We start from the raw sequence: 23,839 nt of genomic DNA, 5'->3' as shown, positions 1-23,839 counted from the left end.
GGATTGCTGAATTTTGCTTACCACCCATCTGCAGAACAGGGCTCTTAAAAACTCTTCAGAATCCCAGACATCAAGACTCTCTCACTGTGTTCATTGGATCCATTTGGGACTAGCTCAGTGATCTAAGCATTTAACTAGGCACAAATTCTCTATAGTGCAACTTATCAAGTGCTCTGTGGGGCTATGGATTGCCTAGGGAGCACATGGTTGGTAACAGACTTCCAGCCACCACGTGTGGTTAATTTGTTGGAATGCCTCTCTGAAATAAAATGCAATACATTTGTGGTCTTGGCCTCGAATAATCAATAGGGATAGAATAATTGCTCAACATTAAGCAGTCAGTCTCAATTTGTCTATGCTGGATACTGATAAAGAAAAACAACTCTACAGAGGATAATTCTTCCCAGATAATTTGGAGGTACACAATTAACAGACGCACAGACACAAAGGCCAAAAACGTCATTTTCCACTATGTTCTCTGCTAGTTCCTACAAAGGATGGGGAAAGTACTAAAAATAGTAATTACAGTGTAATTCAGAACAGCAGTCATCAGAATATCTTGTTGTTTTTTTTAAAAAAACTCTTCCTTGATGTTACTTCCAATGTGCTGGCATGCCACTGTTAGTGACAGCATTTCATTATAATCTGATGTAAAAAGGCTTTGGCAAGCTGTAAGAGATGCACTCCTGCCTACCCCCCCTACATCACTAGGTGGGAGCATTGCACAGCACAAAGCTGCTGCTCGCTTCCCTGGTATGTGGGGAGGAGGGAACTTTCCCACTGATTCTTACAGTGGTTTTTACAGGGCAGGGTGTTACTGCTCACCAGCCCTCACCCTGGCGCTCCCTGATCCTCTCCCATCCTCTGTTGTTAGCATCTTGGACGTGACTCTATTATAAAAAATAAGTTAGTTCATCTCCTATTAGAGGTGCCCAACTAACTATATGCCTCAACACTCCAAAAATGCCAAACACATCAACACTAGGAGGTTTTTTTTTTGTTTGTTTTGTGTTTTTTTTTTTGTTTGTTTTTTAAAGTAACAGCAGACAGCACTGGCACATCCTTGGCTCATTTTAAAATATACGTATATCAAGCCATTCAGATTTAGGCTGAGATGATGCATTTTTATGGAAAGCTTGGCTTTTCTTGCAGTAGTCAGCATGTGTTCTATTCTCTTCAGTCTCTGGGGAGAATAAAGTCTCATTTTCTCTAAAAATGTTGAAATCAGAGCCAGATATCAAGCAGAACCAGATGTCATGACCCAGAAGAGAGAGTACACAGATGGTATGGGGACATACAGCACACAAGTTCTTTTCCACTGTGAATGTCCCTGTCAAGACAACTTCTTAGCTTTTTCACTGTTTGTTCCTGTATGCAATATGTAGGGGAGTTGATTGCCAATTTTTTTTCCATTTTAAAGGGACAGATAAATCTTATTTCTTGTAAACCCCAGGTATCCTGGCTTACTCACCATTTCAGAAATGGGGAAGTCTCCAGCATCCTTTGCCTATCTGTAAGTTCTTTACTTTTGCAAAGATGCATTTGCTCTGTTACTTTCTCCTATGCTCCATTTATAATGCGATTGTGACATACCTTACCTCAAAAGTAAAGACCTCACCGACACAGTGTGGGCATGCTTCCATATGAGTGAGAGATATAATAAGTGAAGACAGGCTAAATTACTTACTAAATCACCCACTTCCATGGCAAAGAAGAGAGTTAGGTATAGCTGAAAAAAACGGTGGAGGAAAAAAAAAAAACACACACACACAGAACACAAGAAGCATGGATATTAGGAACAGCGTGCTCAAAGAGAAAAAAAATATGTATTCTTACGGACTTGAATGTGGCCCTTCCCATCCTTCACATGTATAATTGTATATACTCACAGTACAGAAAATGAGCAAGAAGAAAAGATCAAAGAACAGCACTAGGAAGTGGAAGACAGCTGAGGCAGCACTGGGATGTTGCCATGGATAATGCACAACAAGGAAGCACTCCTCTGACACATCACTGGTTAGATAAGGGAAAGAGAAAATATGGATTTTAATAACTGCAAACAAATAATACTCATCAGGGAAACCTCCTAATGAAAAATAAATAATGGAATGAGACAGTTTTTGAAATAACCCCTTCAACTACAGTCACTTTTTTGTTCAACAATATTTAGGGCAAGATCATGAGTTGGCTGAGGGCAAAAACAAACCAAAAGAACCTACATATCTAAGTAACCCAATCTGGACCAGCAACTGAACACCAAATTTTCTGGAGTAAAAAATTCACCTAAACAATTCGGTGAGCTTTCTACCTTTCTTCAGAGTGAAACGCTGACTCCAGATAGTCATGGTCCTTGCCAAGCAGAGCTCTAACATGAGCTGTAACAACACAGTGATCCAGGTCCTCCCTCAAAGAAGTCACACATTGTTCGCAGTGCTACCTGATACCCAGGGGACAACAGGCTTCCTTGCCCAATCTATGTCAACATGGGATGCAATCACAGAAGTAGCTGAAGACATAAGTGAACTGCGCTACCACTCTCTAGCTCACTTCTAGGGACTAACGTTCAGTTTGTCTCAACAACTGCATCAAGTCCTTGTTATTATCATCGCACCTTAAAAGAGAACAAGCATACACATTAACTGGCATATTTTGTCTTTTCTTTCCTGCTGTGTACAGTGGCAGCAGAGGAATAATGAGCACAGGGGAGACAGAAAATGTTACTGTTCTTGTCTTTTGTGTGTTGTAGCACACATCTCAAAGACCTGGGGGTACTTCAGGATAAAGCTTCTAACTTAATTCTACTTACATGCCTTCTTGAAGCTATGCAATACGTACCCACAAGTATTTTCAGGGGAACAAAACCTCTACTGAGCCCAGGTTTTTATAAACATTAACTGTATTCTGCCTGTTTTACACTTCAAGCTAACGGCAGCTTCAAAGGAGGTAACATCATAAACCACCACAGTCTCTGAACAAAAGGGAAAATGGGTAGAAACAGGGGATGTGTGAAATTACCTTTGTATTTTTCTTCCTTTTAGGATGCAATACAAAGGTAAATTTAAAAGAAAGAATATAAAGAGTCAGTCAAGTCTTGTCTGGGGTCCACTGCATACATTCCATCAGGTTGTAACAACTCATTCTGGGTTTGGGCTCAACGCACATCCTCCTCCTCATCACATAAGCCACTATCCATGAAGTAACACAGTCATAGATGCTGTAAGGGTAGATGGCAGCAGATATAGCTACTTTAAGACTTCCATCTTCCCTGACCAGATGACTCCGGAAAAATTTCACTGACAGTCTGGGCCCTTGAACCTTTTGTGGGTTGATAGCCCACTCTTTTCCTTGTAGGTATTTCAACAGTGAACCTACTGCTTTTTCAAGCATTTCCAAAGAGGCAGAAGTCAGCATTAAGTCATCAGTATAATGATTGAATTTGACATTATCTGGTTTATCCAACCCTGTCAAGTCACAGGCAATCAAATTACGGCAGTAAGTTGGTGGAAGTAGGTACCCTTGTGGTAGGACCTGAAAGATCCACTGCCTACCCTCCCATTGGAATGTGGTCTCGTGATTCTTCAGCAATGGGGATACTAAAGAATGCATTAGCTAAGTCTAGGACACAACAGTAGATTTCTAACTCCCTACTTAATGTCTCCAGGAAGGTGGCAAGACTTGGTGGGGTGACCTTGTTTAATTCTCTATGATCGACTGTCATCTGCCAGGTCCCATCTGGTTTCCAGACCAAACGTATAGGAGAAATATAGGGGCTGTGAATTGGTCTTATGATCCCCACCTTTTCCAATTCTCGTACTGTTCGAGTGATTTCTTCCTGGCCTCCTGGGAGCCTATACTGTCTCATATTAGTGATCCAGTGCAGCTGGGGCACCTAAATGGGCTCATGTTTTGCATAGGCCACACAATCGACTGTGCCCCCGGGACACTAACACTCCTAATTTATAATCTGAACTCTCCGATATTAGCTTGGAGAGTAAGTCCCCACAGTATATCTATGCCCAATATATATTCCTGTATTGATGCAATAGATGTTTTGTTCTCCCAAGAAGATAGGTGTAGCATTAAGTCTCTCATCATTGGTGAATTTGACCAAGTCAGGACTCTCAAAAGTATCTTCATAGATGGCTTCTCCCATAGCTAGCTCCTGGATGTAATTCTGGAGCTCTTCCATAGAACTCCATAAACCACTATGGGTGGATACATCCAGTTTATCAGGCCATGTCGGTCAGCAGGCTGCCATAATGCCATTGAATTAAGACATTATTTTCCTTTTTAGGTATGACAGTCCCATATAATTGCTGTCTTAAGGCTGGTTGTATTGTAATAGAGACTAGCTTAGATATTTTGGGGCCATTTACTACAACACTTTCAGCTCCCATATCCTGTAGCCTCAACAGCCAGGCTAGGATGCTTTCCCTTGGCCTTCACCAGAATTTCTGGACTACGTCCATCAATTCAGTGGCTGCACACAGGCACACAGTAACATGAATCGTAGTTTGGGGAGGAAGCCACTCTTCAGGTGGCACCCCCATAGGTCTTTCTTGGATTTTCTTGATTTTTTTTTATTTATTTATTTTGAGTCACTATTGGCTGGATTTCTAGAGGGTCCAGTTCCACTGGAGCCTCTAGTTCAGATTTTTTTTTTTTAAGAGTTTTCCTGTCCAACATTGTCATAGGCCATAGGGGTCTGAATGCTCAGGGTCCTTTTTGTTTGTGAGAGACAAGGCCCTGACTTGTTCTATTACATTAATTTGAATAGGTTTACCTGTTAATACAGCAGTCTTACATTCTAGCTGTTTAACTTGATCACATAATAGTTGATTTTAATCTTCAAGATGTTTTTCCGAGGTATTCAATTGATTTAAGGCCATTAACAGAGACCAAGCTACACTAGATGCCACAAGCTGTCTTTCTCTGTTTATCAAACCGTCCTTTCTCAGACCCTCAAACTATGCCATCATTCAGGCTGGGGAACTGGCAATGCTCTCCCCATCCCTTTAACAGGTCCCATCTCTCCACTATGGACATCAGCCTGTGCCTGAGGATTCTAGGAATCCCAGGGCGTGCCTGGGTAACTCCTTTTCCAGGGAAATGGATTTCCTCCATCCAAACCAACTTGCAACATCCTTTAATAAAGCTATCTCAGAATTTATACTGCCTTTTGTAGGTGCTCCTGGCTGGCACGCCAAACGTATGGATAGGTAGCAGCAGATATAGCTGCTTTAAACTGGTCTCAGATCACACAAGAAAGGAAACGGTCACAATCCAACAATAAAAAAAAGAATCACTTACCCCTTTCTGAGGAGGTGATTTCTAAGTAGAGATGCTTCCCTTGTGGCTGCCAGCCTTTACATGAAGTTAGGGAGGGTGGAGGTCACACAGCTGAATTGCTTCCACCTGTACTCCCAGGGCTGGCTATGCCCCTTCACCAGGTGCTCAATCACTGGTTCAGGCCTTGACCTAACGGTTCCCATACAGAAGCATTCAATAAAATGTAAAGCATGTAAAGCATGACATATCCACAGCGCTAGCTTACAAAGGCAAGAAAGGCAGGAAAATCACAAAAGGACGAAAGTATCCCAGAAAGCAAGCAAAGAAAGCACAAACCAGCAGAAGAAATATTGTATAGTTATGGCTTAAAATAAAAAAATAAGGAAGAGAATACGTTCAATGTATCTTCCATCACATACCATTCAGATTATTTACTCCATCAGCATAGACAGTCTACTGAAGCATGTCAACCACATTATAGAGAACAAATACCTCACAGATTATATCATATTTGTTTTTTTTCTTCCGAAGCTACCAAGTTTCCAGAATCAAACCTTTAGCCAACTAATCTTTTTTTGTTATATGTTTTTTTAATAAAGAACAATCAGTACTATCTCTCTCCTCCTGAGTTCTTTTATTGTACTGCGAAAAAAAGAAAAATAGTCTATTTTCCTATGTGACTTGCAAGAAAATGTTTCCAGGGTGCGAAAACATACAAAATTCATCTTCAGAATAAACTCCCATGCTAAAAGGGTAAGCCACTCTGTGTCATGCTGCATTCTAGTAGTTAGTTAATAGTTACGCACAATAACCAAATCTATTCTCCCACACTCTTTTTCACACACGCACAAACCTAAAATACTCATACGAAATGTGGTTGTTTAAAAGAGCAGAAGAAACAGAAAACATCAGCGCAACCCCATGCAAATCAGTATACTTATCTGTAGTACTGCAAACCCTACATTGGGGCTTTCTTCGATTTCATTTCAAAGCACATGAAAATAGACGGTTGAAAAAACCACATTTTTTCACCATCTTTTCTTTGTTATTTGCCTTATTACATCCCAAGGAAATAAGATGATTCTGTTTCTAAACACAAGCAAAAAGAAATCCTGGAAGCAAACTGTAGTTTTCAATGCTTTTCTGAGCAAGCCTAAGCCTAAACAATGTAAAAATTGACATTAACGATTATCTAAATTCTCCAGGTTCCTAAATTTACCTTTTAAAAGCTCCAGTCAAGAGATGATGCATTTCTAAAGAAGACCAACTCAAAATCTACTACAGCAATGGCACCTCATCTGACCTATTCTGAACTCAGTTTTCGTGGCAACATCATAGAAAAAACCTCTAGCCAATGGAGGTTTGGAAAATTACACCACTGTGAACCCCACAGTCAGGAGAGCAGGATACTGCACGTAAGGAGCATCATTGACATTTCACAAATAGCTACCATGAAATTCTATTGCAAATATTTCCCTTAATACATGTTACACTCCTGGGCCATCTCTTCTCTCTCATCATTATAAATAAAGCCCAACCATGTGCATATTCCACAGCATGCACACTTCTGAGAACCAGCTGAAAGCATTCTGTGACAGATGCTATCCTGGCAATAAAGAGCAATTTAAGAACCTGCTCAATTTTAGATAAGAGCACATAAAGCAAACAGAATTCATGTCTGCATTCAGATGATGCTCTTCAAGGATAGTGAGTGAAAACAGTTGCAATTTCAGACCACCTTGACTGATCCTCTTTTAGCAGCAATACACACAGAACAATGGGTTGGTGTCCAAAAATACAGAGCTACTTCCAAGCAAATAGATACAGCCGCACGCCTCTTACTTTTTTTCTTTCACAAGTACACAAGATATTATCCCTTGCCATCAACTCCTGATCAGGTTTCAGAAGTGGCCACTTCCCACTCCCTAGGATGCCCTGTTCAAGCACAGTCCATTGATAGATTCTGAGTGAAATTTCTAGGTTTGCACTTAGTACAGGTAAGAGACAGAATGAGAACACGTTTTCCTGAGTAGCAAACAAGTCTAGAAAGCTTCCAGTTTGAAAGAAGTCAGAAATGGTTTCCTGCCCATTTCGAGAGGCAAAGTTTAGAAACACCCCTTGCACCAGGTGTTACAGAATTATTCAGTAACTGTGTAAGAAGTCATGGATTCGACTCCATTGGTTTAGCACATCTGGTAATCACCCGTTCAGCTGAAATGCATGCACTATTGTGAGGAGTTTCAAATATACCCAGTATTTCCCTATCCCCTTCAAGAAGCAAGGATAAGGCTTGTTACTCAAGAGAGGACTCCAAAGCCTGCACAGTGCAGATTTTTATGGCAGTGAGGATGTCAGATAATCATGGAGGAAAATGCAGACTACATAAACATTTTTTAATTTATCAACAGCAGTTTCAACTAGAAAACAGACAGACTTCACAGATGATTCTTCAGTGGACATTACACTCATGTGGATCAGCACTCCTGAACAGTCTGTCAACATCCACAATGCTTAATTCAGGCATACGCCTGAATAAATTGTGTCATTATCTGTAGCCCAAACACAAATACAGTTGCACAGTTTTCCTTTTATGGTGTCATTTCGGGAAGGGATGAGCAGCTTTTACTCCTTGACACCAAAAAAAATAAAAAAAAATAAAACCAAAACGTTCATAGTACAAAGAATTTGTGTAGAAAACATATTCCCAAATTATCTTCTCAGTACTATTTTACTAAGTAGATCTTAATTTCCCGTTGCTGCAGAATTGTTCAAAGTTTGAGGTGATAAATAAACTTCAGAATAAGATACTTTTTTCTTGGCTGGCATTTGATAGCGCACATTTTTCCAGAATCTTGTATTTGCTGAACAAGATTTCTCTGAGAAGTCTCCTTTCCATTGGATAGCTCCATGTTTTTGCTTAATATATCTAATTGATTCTGGCATGCTTGTGTAGTCCTGCATTTCATCCATTTCTATAAGTATCACTTGAGTCTCATCACGGATAAGAGCACTGTACATAGCTAATTGTTGTTCACAGGCATCTTCCAACTGGACGCAACTAAATGTTTCAGATCCCAAAATAATCATCAGTCTTCTGCTTTGCTTAAAGGTTTCATCAGCAACGCTGACCACAGCTGTAAGTAATGAAGGGACAATCAAAGTTTGAATAGAAACATTATTATTAGCACAAAGTATTGCATAATCCTTAAATTGCATATATATAGAAGAGTGACTAGCTCAAAGGACTGGTAGGTCTAAGATCTCCCGACTGCTATAATCCATTGCATAAAATTACTGACAAAAAACGCTTCCTGCACTCCCCAGGGAGAGTTAACATCCAAAAGGCCTCAACAATGTTATTAATTCTACAGAACACTGATTTGTTTACCTTAGAAAGAAAGAGCAGACTCTACCATTATAAGACATCAGAGCAGAAATTTGAATAAGGAACAACAATTGGCCAATGGATAAGAGGTCTAATTTTCCATTAAAAACAAACAAAAAAGAACCCTCATAGTTTTAAATTTGGTGTATAATAATAAATGTTTTCTCAGTTGTAAATACAATCTTCTAACCCTAGAACAATGTGTAAAAAAGCAATGTATTAACTCTGCTAATTAAACCATACCTTCTCCTGGTAGATCATCCCTTCCTAATATGAAGAGATTATATCCACATTGTTGTTCTAAAACACTGGGGAGTATTCTAAGAACAAAGGTTTCCAGACGATAGAAGTTGCTGCCTCCACTGCCTTTTGTGTACAGGACACACGCATCATAGATTTTCCCATCTAAAACAAGCAGAAAACTTTCTGTTAGAAAGTGAAAACCAGCAGCATGCCTATATTGCAAAGTTTCATTTTTGGATTGCTGAAGAATAGTTATAAGGGGCTGATTCACAGCTGTCTGACAGAGCAACAGCAAAGCACTAAAATGCTCTACAGATCAAAAGGAAGATGATGAGCCACAGAACCCGATCTCTTTTCCCATCATGGGGTGGAATGTGCCAGCAAGTGAGCTGGATGCAGGACCCTGGGGGCTGCAGAAAGGAGCAGAACTCAGAGGTGCCAACACATTAGTAACTTAAGTTTAGGACAAGCTACAAAACATCGTTTCTTGTCAAGATGTTTGTCATCGTTTCTTGACAAGAAAACTTGTCTTTTGTTAAAAGTTGAAATTACTTTTATGTGAAAATATTTCAAACAGCCATGAGTAAATATTAACTACCTTAACGCACATAATCCATTTACTTTTGAGCTCTTGGGAACTTGAGACAGTCTAAATCTGAGGGCTGCCCAAGCACAGTACATATTATGTTGCACATATTCCCATTATTCACACCTACCCAATGTATTTGTCTACACTACAGCACTAGAAACACATTAAAAGTATCACGGAATAGAAAACTAGTAGCATGTAACCATCATAACTTGCTGGATTTATAAGTAAAGTTATGTGAAAAAGAGAAAAGTTGCAAGGAAAAAAAAACTCAGAAAATGAGTTTCATTTTGAATATAAATATTTAATGTGCATTTTTAAACAGCTAGTGTACAGCGTGTAGCTCTGCTGACACCTATTGACCACCATGAGAGTGACCATAAATCCACATGCAAAGAAACAACTTTCTTTGAAAGAAATAGGGAGTTCTTTTCGACCTATCTCACCTCAACTGCTTTAAATACTATGCAATGTTTATTACCTCAATTATGATTGCATATTTCACCTATGTGACTGAAAATTCTCAAGGAACTTCCAAATACATTCTATTAAATAATCATATAATTGTTTGGAAGAAATAGCAAATGGTAAAAAAAAAAATATATAAAAAGCAATAGGCTAATTACAGTGACATACACTGATCACATTCACATACCTTCCTTACTTACAAAGGCACATCCAGAGTTACGATACCAAAGCACCAAGTCAATCTTGAAAATCTTATAGATGATTAGAATAATAAATGTTAAAAGTAACAAAGAGACAAGCCCTCCAGTCAGCGATCTTTGTATATCAGGAACTGCAAAAAATATGATAAGGGTAGAAAGAAAATGTTGGATTTGTCCAAATCTGATCTTTCACACAAATGTAATAGAAATTTGAGTATCACATTTTTCACTTCCAGCTACCTATTATTTTAATAGATAAATACACTACTACAGTGACTCTTCCCCTCCACACATCTACATGCTTAAATATATACATACATAATGTGATACATGAGCATTTGGAATAAATACCACTTCTATAAAAGCTGAGCCAACCACAAGCCAGAAAAAATAGCAGCATTCCTTACCTCTGTGTTTTAATATAATATAGGATGCAACTTGCCCAAAGGCATTTGAAGCTTGACAGACAAATGGTTGTTCATAATCTTCACTATGCACTTCAGAAATTATGAGCTGCACAGAATACATAGGGCGTCCATCATAAGCAGTTTCCTCTCTATCCAAAAAGTGACAAACAGAACCATAAAACCACTCCTTTCAATAAAGGTTTCATCACTAACAGCCGCAACATGACAATGGTCATTTCCAACGGCAAATATCAACCACACTTCAGAACAGATGAATAATTGCATTACGTAAGGGAAACCCAAACAACAGTTGGGCCCCTTCCTGACATTTAGTGTAGATATCAGAAAACATCATCAGCAAATCCTATTAAGAGCTGCTTCCCCAGTGAAATATAAGGTCTCTATAGGCTACAGTACAAAAAATGCATCTCGCAAAGACATGCAAACCCATGTTGCAGGAGGTTCTCAGCATCTGTAAAAGTAGGTGGAGCATCCCAGTGCTTGGTGGAAGAGAAGTTCCACAATCTGAAATGCCTAAAAACAAAGCCCCAGTACAAGGACGTCACCTCACAGTGAGGAACTCTGGGACAGCACAGACAGTGAAGGTGGCAACCAAAGCATATAACACCAACTCTGAGTGCAATTCTAGATGTAGGGAATGGAGTCTGAACTGCTGCTTCACATCGGGGATCAGAACAGATTTGGAACAGATATAGTGTCAGGCTGCACTGTTAAGATACACATTATTCACTCTATGTTTTACAAGGGCACAAAAATGCTAATTATGCTGCTCATTCACTGAGTAATCCGCACTGTCTCATGACTGATGTGCAAACTAAATAGCTTTTTAACCAGCAGCAAAACGAGGGATATTACTACCTCATTAACAGTAGAGCTCACATGCAAAACTAACTAACTAGTCTACTTAGCCAAAAGCTGTTCTGCTCTGAAAAAAGTACTCCAATTACCATTAAAAATGCAAAATAAAAGTTTGAAATAAAGCATAAAGAGCACATACAGGACCACACAAAATCAGCATGTGAGCAATAGGTCATAGTAGTTTGAACACTGGAATAAGGAGTAAATGAATCAATACTGTGAATACAAATGACTAGATCCAGAAATTTTTATGGCTGCATATACAATAAGACAAAATTTAAGTGCTAGGAAATACAAAAAAATAACATCACTTTTATGATAGCAAGTCAGTGACTGCATGCCTCTGCATTATAGCCGTTTTTTACGACATTACAATATATGACTTTTGTATAGGGTTTTCTCCTCGTGAGCACTGAGAATTCAGCAATTTATTTCCCCTTTTGTTTTATGATGAGGACCTATTTATTTCTAAGAACCATAATCTTACTTTGAAGATACCATTCTCATTTCTTCAACACTTTCTCCCTCATAGATGGTGCCCAAAAACTTATAAAAGTGCTCACATTTTTCCTTCTTAGAACCACCAGGAGATGAGGGCTGACAAAAACCCTATAGTTTTCAGTTCCTTGGTTCCCAACCTATGATATCTAAGACACCTTTTCAGATTGTCTTCTGCCCCAATTTTAATTGTCTTTTCCAAGTCAAGTCTAATTTCTTTCTCTCCTAGCTCTGCTTAAACTACCTTTCATCCTCATGTTATCTCCCAGTTGCTTTATGCAGTCCATGTCCTAGTCTTCTTCCTAAACCCCAACCCAACACTGGAAATATCTCCTCCTTTTCTCCTCTCAGTCCACTAAGCTTCAGCACAAATGTCTTCAACAAAGTCTTCCAATAGCTCTCCATCTGATCCCAGTTACACTTGCCTATCTCAAGGCTCTTAAAACCAGAAGTCTAACTTTCTCCTGTAAAACACAGGTTCCACCTCTTACAGCCTCTCAGACAGGCAGATGGGAAGGAAAAGGAGAACACAGGAGATAGTCTGAGCATCATATGCCAGGACATGCTCAATCTCACTTGAAAGAAGTCTCTGCCAGGCCAGAGCTTGCTCAGTAGAAATGGCATTATAGTTATGAGACTGTAAGCCTCTACCAAACATCTTTTTCCATGGCTGGAAATGTAGATAGATTTTCACAGTGACTCTAAGGAGCACAATTTCACGCAAAGTGCCTAAATCTACTACATTTCATGTTTCTTCTTCAAAAAGAAAATTAATTGGTAGAGGCAAGCATTTCATGTCAGAGGGAGAAAGTTCCACTTCAGTTGCCAACCCAGTATTTTCTAATCTGAAAATATACTTACTTATAGGGCCTCGCAAAAATTCTGCTCACATAAAACACATCAATATACACACCGTTGCCTGTCCAAAACACCTCAAACCCATCAGCACCTGTTGTATTGCAATCCACTGTGACCTGTGAGCCTATAAAATTGTGTTACAAAGTGAAAAGTTAATTTTCATACTCTAATTAAAAGCTATGCAATTCTGTTCATAGACCCCCACTCAGACCACAGGATAGTTCCACAGCCTTTCAGAAAAGTTCCTCCAACAGAGTGTCTATCTATTCAGCAGTCTGCATATTCAGAGAGACTGATAGTATAGAAGTGGCCAAATCAGGAACACAGCCATCTCCCTCTACAGTGTCACTTTCCCTGCAATTTCAAATATGGATCTGTGCTCAGAATCTCTTCCATAGTAATGGAAAACAACTGACGGGACAGAGAATCACTTGGTTTCCTTATAATTTTCTTTGCTTCTAAGAAGTTTCCCTGCAGTTTTTCTACAACTTTGGAATGAATACCCCTTGCCTTTTTCCTTCCCACCACAAAACAATCTCCCCTCAAGAGAGTAATGCAAAAGAGAAACTGAGTTGGTCACTGAACTAGTTTTTGTCCAGAGAAAACAAACACACAGTGTTGCGCTCTTCTTGGGCATGAATTTTCACTAGTATACAAAATATTTTCTTGTAGTGAAAAGTACTTACCTAGTTCCACTTCAATTGAGTTGTTTTGTGGATAAGATATTTCTGGGGGCATTTTTGGTGGGCTCACTAATCAAAAGAAAGAAAGTTATTTTCAGAAAACCAGGATTGGTTGCAGCCTGTTCAGTGCTGTATAATCCAAGGGCAACCTAAACACATCTTGCCCTACAGACATGGTTGTCAGCAGTTTTACTACAGACATTATCCAGTACTCAAAACAAGAGTTTTGAAGACAGTCTTGTTACTTCTGAATAGAAGCTCTGTCAGACATCTATAGGACATTCCGGAATGTTTCTTATCAGATATTGAAAGTTCAAGGAAATTTCTCCATAAGCACACATTAACAAGGAAGTCATAAAGCATCCTGTTTGATGTGAAACACACAGGATTGCCACAGATACATCCTTCCGTTCCTTTTCTTATAACTGTGTCTGTGTTGTTGTTTGGATCCCAAATCACCCATTTTAGCGCAAACTTGCACAGCTGGAGTCTTTGAACAACTGAGCTGCTTCCAGCCATTAATAGCAAAGGAGTTATATGATTCTGCTTTAGTGAGCAGCTGAAGCTGAAACTACACTAAGACAGAAGTTTAAGGGGCCGGTTTTAAAAAGAGAATGATCATTTCAGCTGGTCTGGCTATATATTCCTCATATTTTGTTTATTCACATCTTATAAATCTGACATTCATATCATATATTCACAAACACAAATATATATATGTATATATGTATACATGTACACATACGTATACACACAGAGAAAACATGCACTCACAAAACCCAGAATATTAGATAGGAATGCAATAGATGAGTAGACCTAAAAGTGTTTTCAATGGGAATGTAAAAAAACGTACACGAAGGAAATAAACACACTAAACCAAGATACCGTTACAGTTTGTCTTGGTTCAACTGGTTGTTCTTGTGGTAAGGGGATGATGTAAAAGAGAGAGAAGTAAGATGGGCATAATAGAGAGGATGCAACAGGATCCATTTAGGTACCTCAGCAGCTGATCAATTAACCAAAGCACTGATGTACTGCAATTCTGATTCCCCTGTTTAACTGTCAACACAGTGGCAACATCAGAAAAACTTCAGCTCGCATTTCTTTCCCCCTTACTTAGATGCAAAGTAATAGCCCATAGCACACCTATATACAAATTGAGATTTTAGCTGTCATTAGAAACCTGGACAAGATTTTGGAAAGTCACTGTTATAAACAGTGAATTTATCTACTTACCTTCTACAATCAGACTAATGTCTCGTGCGATGTTGTATTGCTTTCCATTGTAGGTATATGTTGTTTTGCATGTATAGTTTCCTTGATCTTGCACGGTCACATTGAAAATCATAAGGTCACTGTTTAAGAAGGCAAATCTTTTCCCTTCCAGTAGCTGACAGTCCTAAACGCGTAAAGAACTCTTAAGTCATGTCACTATCTCTTTCTATGGTTTGTCTCTCTTTAACACATGAAACTGTCAGTGGACCACAACACAAGGATGGATGCCTTGTGGAGTGTGAGGAAGGGGAAGAGGGATGGAATCAAAAGCAAAACACGCTTTGTTTTGGCTCTGAGTTTTTAATTCACAAATACCCCTATTCATTTCCTAGAGAAAAAAGTCCACAATATTAAAGTGAGAAATAAGGAAGTGTGATGCAAGGGCCAGGATTTGTAAAAGTATTAATTAACAAAGAATTAATAATTAGACTTCATTTTTTCAAGTACTTAAATACTCTCAGTACCTTATGGTCTGCACAAGCACAGGTCAAAAATGCTGAAGAAGGCAATACATTCTTAACGGAACGAGACTTTCAATACTTAAGTACTATATAAAATGACATTCATTTGATGGGGCAATACTGAACACACAATGGATATGTTGTCTCTCACGAATTACATACTAAATCTGTTTCCAAACAAAAGAAACGATGTTTCACTAGCACGTATAAAGGTGCCATCTAGTGGATACAAGGGTCAATGTTTCCTACATTTAAACTGAATTTCTTCTCTGTTACTCAAAAAACGTGTATACACCTCTACAAGGTGAAATGCCTTAATTCCCTCCTCCATTTTTTTTAAAAAAGCATTTTTTTACATTTATAATAAATCTCTTTTTTTCTACTACAATTCAGTTATTTATATTTTAAATAACTGACCGTTATGACAATATAAAACAGGCTGTTTTTACCTTATACCAGCGAACAGGTAGAATATTTTCCTCATTCCTGAAGTGATCCAAGTGTGGGCACACAAGCTTTGCAGATGATGAAGTGAATGCCACCTCCTCTACAGCAAATTTTTTATTTAAGCATAAGCCATCAGTCCTCTCAAAAACTGTTACTTTTGTAGACATTTTGCTGCAGCTTGTCAAATTCCTGCAACTAATGTAACATAATTAAATTAAGATACTTGACATATTTACAAATTCGAAAATACACAGTACTCTTTTTGGAGAAGAAAGAGAGGACCAGAACTTTACAGCTTCTCTTAAAAGATTTACCAACTAGAGAAAAAAAAAAGACTTCCAACCCCCAACATCAAGTTAGTTTTAGTCAACATACTCTCTCAAACAGCATTTCTCGTGCCCCCCAAGTCCTACTTTCTTTCTAGAAGTTATTCTCTTTGCAACACATTTCTATAGCAAAGTAATTTTTTTAACCTTCACCTTTTGACACATTCATAATCTCCAGAATCTTCTAATATTGCAGGGAGAAACCAAATTAAACTCTTCTGCTGATGAATTCTAGAAAGTTTGTCTCTAGGCACAGCTGTCTGGTTACCAACTTTATACCATGTTAAGTTGCAGTCTCCACTTTTAAAATTCAAGCTCTTTTCCAGTGAACATTTAATAACAAGAGGCTGCCCGTCAGGCACAAGACTTTGCCTGAACATCACATCGTAGGCTCCGCATTTCTCTAAGGAAAGAGATAAACATTAAAAGAAAATCTCAAACAATGCAAAACAATACACTGAACTTGCTTCTTGATTATAGTTACAAAGTTTACTGAGTTTCCACCTTCATTCCTAAGCCATCTAACAATACTGTCTCAATCTCATGTATTTGGAGTTCAAAGCATTATTCTATAATATAGTGATATAGTTATGCCATTGAAACGTAATACTCTTTTCTGAATATAAACTTTGCACTCAATAGGATCTCTTTATTTGCAGTAGACTATCATTTGCCTGCTTTAGTTCAGATGTAAATGGTTAGAGACCTTGAATTTCTCCAGGCTGTTCCATGCACATACACACATGGATGCACAAATTTTGCATTTAGCGTCTTTATTTATTACTTTCACTTATCTGTAGTCAAAGTAAATCTTGCAGTACTCAGATATCCTAAGGGGACACAGAAAGTTAAAGCTGTAGTTGCATAAATATTAAACTTCAATATCTTTATAAGATATTTAAACTTCATATTTATATTTATATAAACTTCATATTTATATAAATATAAATATAAATAATATATAAATTGTATAAATATAAATATTTATATATTTATATAAACTTCATGTTTATATTTATATTTAAACTTCAATATCTTTATTAATGACCTGGATGAGGGCATCGAGAGCACCCTCAGTAAGTTTGCAGACAACACCAAGCTGGCAGGAAGTGTCAATCTGCCTGGGGGTAGGGAGGGGGTAGAGAGGCCCTACAGAGAGATCTGGACAGGCTGGATCTCTGGGCTGAAGCCAATGGGATGAGGTTCAACAAGACCAAGTGCCGGGTCCTGCACTTCAGCTTCAACAACCCCAGGCAATGCTACAGGCTTGGGGCAGAGTGGCTGGAAAGTTGTGTGGAGGAAACAGACCTAGGGGTATTAGTCAATGCTTGGCTGAGCATGAGCCAGCAGTGTGCCCAGGTGGCCAAGAAGGTCAATGGCATCCTGGCTTGTATCAGAAATAGTGTTGCCAGTAGGAGTAGGGAAGTCATTGTCCCTCTGTACTCAGCCCTAGTGAGGCCCCATCTCGAGTACTGTGTCCAGTTTTGGGCCCCTCACTGCAAAAAAGACACTGAGGCCCTGGAGCATGCTCAGAGGAGGGCGACAAAGCTGGTGAGGGGTCTGGAGCACAGGCTTTATGAGGAACGGCTGAGGGAGCTGGGATTGTTCAGTCTGGAGAAGAGGAGGCTCAGGGGAGACCTTATTGCTCTCTATAACCACCTTAAGGGAGGTTGTAGTGAGCTGGGGGTCAGCCTCCTGTCTCTTGTAACTGGTGACAGGACGAGGGGAATGGCTTCAAGTTGCGCCAGGGGAGATTTAGGCTGGACATTAGGAAATACTACTTTTCTGAAAGAGTGGTCAGGTGCTGGAATGAGCTGCCCAGGGAGGTGGTGGAGTCACCGTCCCTGGAGGTGTTCAAGAAACATTTAGATATAGCATTGAGAGACATTGTTTAGTGGGGTTATTGGTGGTAGGTGGATGGTTGGACTAGGTGATCTTGTAGGTCTTTTCCAACCTAGCTAATTCTATGATTCTATGATTCTATGATTCTAAACTTGCAAAGAAAACTTCAACTCACCCCTTACTGCAAGAGATAGAAATTATTCAAACACTTAGCCATGAGCTCTTTTTCTTTCCCTGAATCCAGGAAGATTCACATGGGAAAAAGCAACACCGAGAGAGATTTTTATTGTCAGTACAATGAAAATAGGCACCAACTCTGGATATCTTGGTCACATTGGTCACATTCCAGAGTCAGTACCCTATTTATTTAAAATAACTAATTTCATTACAATATAAGAACAGCCACACACAGCCATCCAAGTATTTGTTCAGCCCCAAACTCTTGCTCTGTAACATTTCTCTGGGCATCATGCATTTCTTGTTATGAGAAATGGCAACATAAACACTTCCTTATTTTCCTTCTCTATAGTATTCATTATTTTGCAGACCTCTGTCACTTATTACCTTAGACTCCTCATTTATTTAATGACATCTCATATGGAAGCCATCCACTTCAAAGAATATTGTCACTCATATCTTTACTTTTTCTACGTAATCTTTCTGAGATGGAATAATCAAAACTGCAGAGTTTGACTGCTGCACATTCACCATGGTGTTATACTGTAGCATAACAAAGCTTCACTTTCTACTCTTTCCCAAGAATTCTGCTTTTCTGACCATCAGTGAAGATATAGTAATGCTTCCAGAGAGCATTCATACATGTCAAAGTAGCATATTCCTCAAGTACTTCTACCAGTACCTGAAGGGGACCTACAGGAAAGATGGGGAGGGACTTTTTAGAAGGGTATGTAGCGACAGGACAAGGGGAAATGGCTTTAAACTGGAAGAGGGTTGATTTATGTCATGGTTTTGTGATTTTGGGTTACTGGTATTCCACATCATAACATCATGTAGTGTATGTACCTGGTTCTCAGAAGAGAAGGACTACTACATTCCCCAAGGTACTTTGCTCCTCTGATACCATTTCTGGCCAGAGGGAAAAGATAAAAACTTGCAGATCACAAGACCTCATCCCTTTTTTCCGCCCGTCTCTCGTCCTGGCAGCACCTCGCTCTCCAGCCGTCTTATCGTCGGTAGTAGAGTAAGGCCTACCTTGATTTTGGGACATTCTCTCTCTCTGTATTGGATTATCAGCTTAAATTGTAATTATATTGTATTATAATGTGTTGTTTTGCATTCCGGTATCTTACTTAGTAAATTAGTTTGTTTCTCCTCAGATTGTTGCCGCTGTTCTTTGCTCTCAGGGCCATCTCCTTACCCTTTTCCCCTTTTCCCGGGGCGTGGGCCCGTGGGTCCCCCATCCCACTCGCCATGGAACCAGGCCAAATGTCCGTAAACCGTTGACAATTTAGACTACATATTAGGAAGAAGTTCTTTACTGTGAGGGTGGTGAGACACTGGAACAGGTTGCCCAGTGAGGTTGTGGATGCCCCCTCCCTTGAAGCATTCAAGGCCAGACTGGATGGGGCTGTGAGCAACCTGGTCTAGAGGGAGGTGTCCCTGCCTATACCAGGGGGTTGGAACTAGATGATCTTAAAGGTCCCTTCCAACCCAAACCATTCTATGATTCTATGATTCTAAGAAAATTAGAACTACAATTCCTTTAATCAGTTCATAGACCAGAAGGCTATGTTGCCATTCAGAGAAACCTCAGCAGGCTGGAGAAATGGGCTAACAGGAACCTCACGGAAGTTCAACAAAGGGAAATGTGAAGTCCTGCATATGGGGAGAAATCCCCCAGGCACCAGCACATACTGGAGGCTACCCAGGAAAGCAGCTCTGCAAGGAAGGACCTCAGGGTCCTGGTGGACAACATGTTGACCATAAGCCAGCAAAACTCCATCACAGTAAAGATGGCTTAAAGGTGTCCTGGGATGCATTAAGAAGAGCATCATCCATAGGTTGAGGGAGATTAATCTTCCTTTATTCAGCACTGGTGAGACAAATCTGGAGTGGGACTTCCTAGTATAAGAGAGACAGGGATTTACCGGAGCGAGTCCAGTGCAGGGCCACCAAGATTATTAGGAGAGTGGAACATCTCTCACAAAAAGGCAGGTTGAGAGAGCTGGGACCGTTCAGCCTAGAGAAGAGGCTCAGTAGTGGGGTGCATCTTACCAATGTGTAAATGTATACATCTGTTGAGAGAGAATGAAGAAGAGGGAGCCAGATCCTTCGGAGCAGCGCCCCCTGACAGGACAAGATACAAGGGGCAGACGTTGTGAGATTCCATCTGAACACAAGAAAACTTTTTTTTTTCTTTTTTTCTTTTTTTTTTTTTTTTAACAGAGAGGTTGATCAAACACCGTGGAGACATTCACGGCCCTGGACAAACTGTTGTGGGTTCTTTGAGCAAGGAGGTTGAATTAAATCTTCTCAAGAGGTCTCTCCCAACTTAAGTGATGCAGTCAGTACATAAGATGTCACTTATATGTTTTATAGGTTTCTGCTTTCAGAACTGTTTAAAAAACCTCACTGACATGCACATAAATTTGACTTTCACAGCCATTTGCACAAAAAACCAACACTAATACTTCTGTGAAAAATTAGATTTCAGAATAAGACTTTCTGTAGCCACCATTTACCTTACCTGCAATAATTAAAGAAAGAAATGCTGTTGTGATCTTACAGGAAAATGTTTTTGCAGTCATGTTTCCCTACAGAAAAGGAAAGAAAACCTTAAATTAGTGGTTTCCAATATAAACCTCTACAATTGAAAATCAATATGTGCATTACAGTTTCTATTACCAACTCAGTGTCTTTCATAAACTGTACTTTTCTTATACAAGGTTTCCAACACGGCACACATTTGTAGCATATTAAAAGGAACTATCTGCCTTACAAGAAAATATGACCATCTCCCAGATTAAAAAGCAATAATTACAGGGCCATCCCACTACAAAACATGTATTTTCTTAGAAAGGGAAGGCTAACTTCTGAATGAACATGAAGGGGAACTATCTGTAAGAACACCTGTGCCATCGAGGTCAGAGGCCCCTCCTACAGCACTGTTCTGTCTCAACTTGTGGCCAATAGCAGATGACTTGAGAACAAAAGTGCAAAAGAACAAGAATATACAGACATTCCTCTTTCTCAAACAGACTCCCTCACTTCATCAATTTATGTTACAGTTAGTTTCTCAGTAGTTTGTAGCCCTCAGTAGATTCTTTCCCAAGAAACTAGTACAACACCCCCTGAACTCAGAGAAACATTCTGCAACAAAGCTCATATACTGACACAGAAAATACAGGAATTGCCTTTGTTTATGTTGAGCCTGTTACCTGCTCATCTCACCTGACAGCCCCCATTTGTTGTACTAGAAGAATGAAGAAAAAAAATGAGTGAACATTTCCTATTGTGCTTGTCGAGCACTCAGGATTTTCTACATCTCTAGCATACTCCTCCCCAGTTCTTGTTTCCCCAAGCTTATCTCAGTCTCTTTAACTGACCCATAGATGGAACCTGATTTCACACCTTTAATCATCTTTACCACTCTCTTCTGTACCTCCCTGGAGATCTCCAGAAGCCACCTGGATGTGGGCCTGCGCACTCTAATGTGGGTGGCCCTGCTGAAACAGAGGTTGGATGAGGTAACCTCCAGAAATCCCCCCCACCTCAACTATTTCCAATTCTCCAGGTACACCATAGGTTGTCTGAGATGGGGAAGGGAGACCAGAAATGACATTCAGGTCATCAAAATATTTGTGCATTACAGATCAATAAAGTGAAACTATGATGTATTCTAGACTAATTCCTAATAATTTATCGACACTTTTTCTAGTTCCATTTTCACAGCAGTTTCTACACAGCTACCTGCTGCAGATACCTACTTTTTTACACAACTATAAAAGCAGAAATGCAGTCATTCAAACTGAAGAACAATCTGGATAATCCCATCCTGTTAAAAATCTTTAGCCCACCACCAGCTTACACAAAAGCTAAAGATGACACTTCCAGCTTCTGTGTCTTTCTTCACCAAACTGACTCAGGAGCATGCCATGCATTGAGTCATACTCTCTGCTTCTTGCAGTGCCTGCTTTCCTCCTTCCCTTTCTCTTCCCTACCTCCTCATTGCAAATTTCCGCCCTAATTACCAGGCACGCCATTTCTTGCTTAGCTTGTAAGGAGGAGTGTCTTCCCTCAAAAGAATGCTGAACATAACGAGAAACACACTTTAGGCTCCAAATCACTAGAGGGAGTTTATGTGTGTTTGTACAAAAGCTTCAACTTTCTTCACTAACTGCGATGAACAGACAGTAATTCTTAAATTTTCTATATTTAAATTTTTAACAAAATGACAATAGTTTAATAGAAACAGTTTAAAGAGAAAACAGGACTGAACAGACTTCATCAATGACCAGGTATTGTCTTTATAACTCTTTCATGATCAGTTCTTCATAAGTTCTGTTTATTAGTGTTACTTTATCATTCATTCTCAAACATTCTTTCCCAAGCAGGTTTTTTTTTTTTTTTGCCCCTACAAGTAGATTTGGAAACCACCCAAAAGTAATATTTTGCCATGTTCCAAAGAACTGTCTTTCAGAATCCTCCTTCTCTATAACACAAACTCCTCTGACAAGACTCATACTTTTATCTGACTTTTCGTAAAGAAACAACTGCTACTTATATGGAAGTTATAAATGACAAGAAAACTAGGCTCTGCTCTGCATGTGTCTTTGCATAACTCATGATGAAAATAATAAACTATGACTGCAGATTCAAGTGCAAATATTTTTCCTACCGTGTTTTTCTGCCATGACAAACAGATAAATTTCTTCCTTTTCCCAGCTATTTTGTCCACATCTTGAGCCTGCAATTGACCTGTAGAGCTTTACCACTCAGGACTGCAGCCAGCTGGTGTTATCTTTTCTCAAATTTTCCAGAGGGGAAAAAACTCCTTGTATCCAAGGCCATGTCCATAAAGTTTCAGCCTGGAAGGAAATAATCTCATCAACTGAGGGAAAGAAAAAGAGAGAAAGAAAGAGGTCTTTGCTGACATATGCACCCAAATTACAATGACAGCACCCATGACAGCGCATGTAAAGCATAATTTTCATGAAAATCTGAGATTAAGTTAATACAGTCGCCTGTTCTGCTGTTTAGTCTTTTCAAAGTTGATCTGCTCAATTAAAAAAGAAAAAAAAAAAAGAAACAAGACACCTAGTCTCATCAGAACTTTGGCTCACAGGAATTACTGCACACTTAGGGCACTTTGACTGCCTTATTCAAATACATGGATGGATTAAAAAGTTAAACAGTCTTGTTTTTAGAGAATCACAGAATCACAGAATTGTAGGGGATGGAAGGGACCTCTAGAGATCATCAAGTTCAAGCCCCCTGCCAAAGCAGGCTCCCTAGACCACGTTGCACAAGTGAGCATCCAGGCGGGTCTTGAACGTCTCCAGAGAAGGAGACTCCACAACCTCTGTGGGCAGCCTGTTCCAGTGCTCCGTCACCCTCACTGTGAAGAAGTTCACACACATTATGCTTCAGTTTGTCACTGTTTCCCCTCGTCCCATTGCCACACACTGCTGAGAAGAGTCTGGCCTCATCCCTTTGTTTCCCACACCCTAGATATTTATAAACATTGATCAGATCCCCTCTGAGTCTTCTTTTTTCAAGGCTGATCAGACCCAGGTTGCTCAGCCTTTCCTCATATGGGAGATGCTCCAGGCCCTTTATCATCTTTGTGGCCCTCCACTGGACTCTCTCCAGGAGATCCCTGTCTTTTTTGTACTGGGGAGCCTAGAATGGGACACAGTACTCCGGGTGAGGCCTCACCTGGGCAAAGTAGGGAACTAACAAACATTTCTTTTACATAAATCAGAAAATACATATACTTTAAACGCTTCAATTGACTGCAAGGCATGCT

At 39.5% G+C, this 23,839-nt stretch overlaps 1 protein-coding gene and 1 long non-coding RNA gene across 2 annotated transcripts; both read right to left on the bottom strand.

The window, feature by feature from the left end:
- On the bottom strand, positions 1,588-5,391 carry LOC110406837. Its single transcript, XR_002443598.1, has 3 exons — positions 5,311-5,391; positions 1,890-2,013; positions 1,588-1,729 (listed from the first exon to the last, which is right to left on the bottom strand). It is a non-coding gene; the product is annotated as an uncharacterized LOC110406837 (long non-coding RNA).
- On the bottom strand, positions 7,662-22,798 carry LOC110406795 (interleukin-1 receptor type 1-like; the record flags this gene model as incomplete). Its single annotated transcript, XM_021413707.1, has 11 exons — positions 7,662-8,423; positions 8,918-9,079; positions 10,162-10,305; positions 10,582-10,730; positions 12,820-12,940; positions 13,503-13,568; positions 14,736-14,898; positions 15,685-15,877; positions 16,162-16,411; positions 20,558-20,624; positions 22,709-22,798. Coding segments are annotated over 11 exons (1,797 nt in total), but the record flags the coding sequence as incomplete, so codon positions are not given.

This window comes from Numida meleagris, chromosome 1 (genome assembly GCF_002078875.1).
Source record: "Numida meleagris isolate 19003 breed g44 Domestic line chromosome 1, NumMel1.0, whole genome shotgun sequence".
NCBI lineage: Eukaryota > Metazoa > Chordata > Aves > Galliformes > Numididae > Numida > Numida meleagris.
The sequence above is the reverse complement of the archived record's forward strand: the minus strand, read 5'-3'. Positions and strand labels throughout refer to the sequence as shown.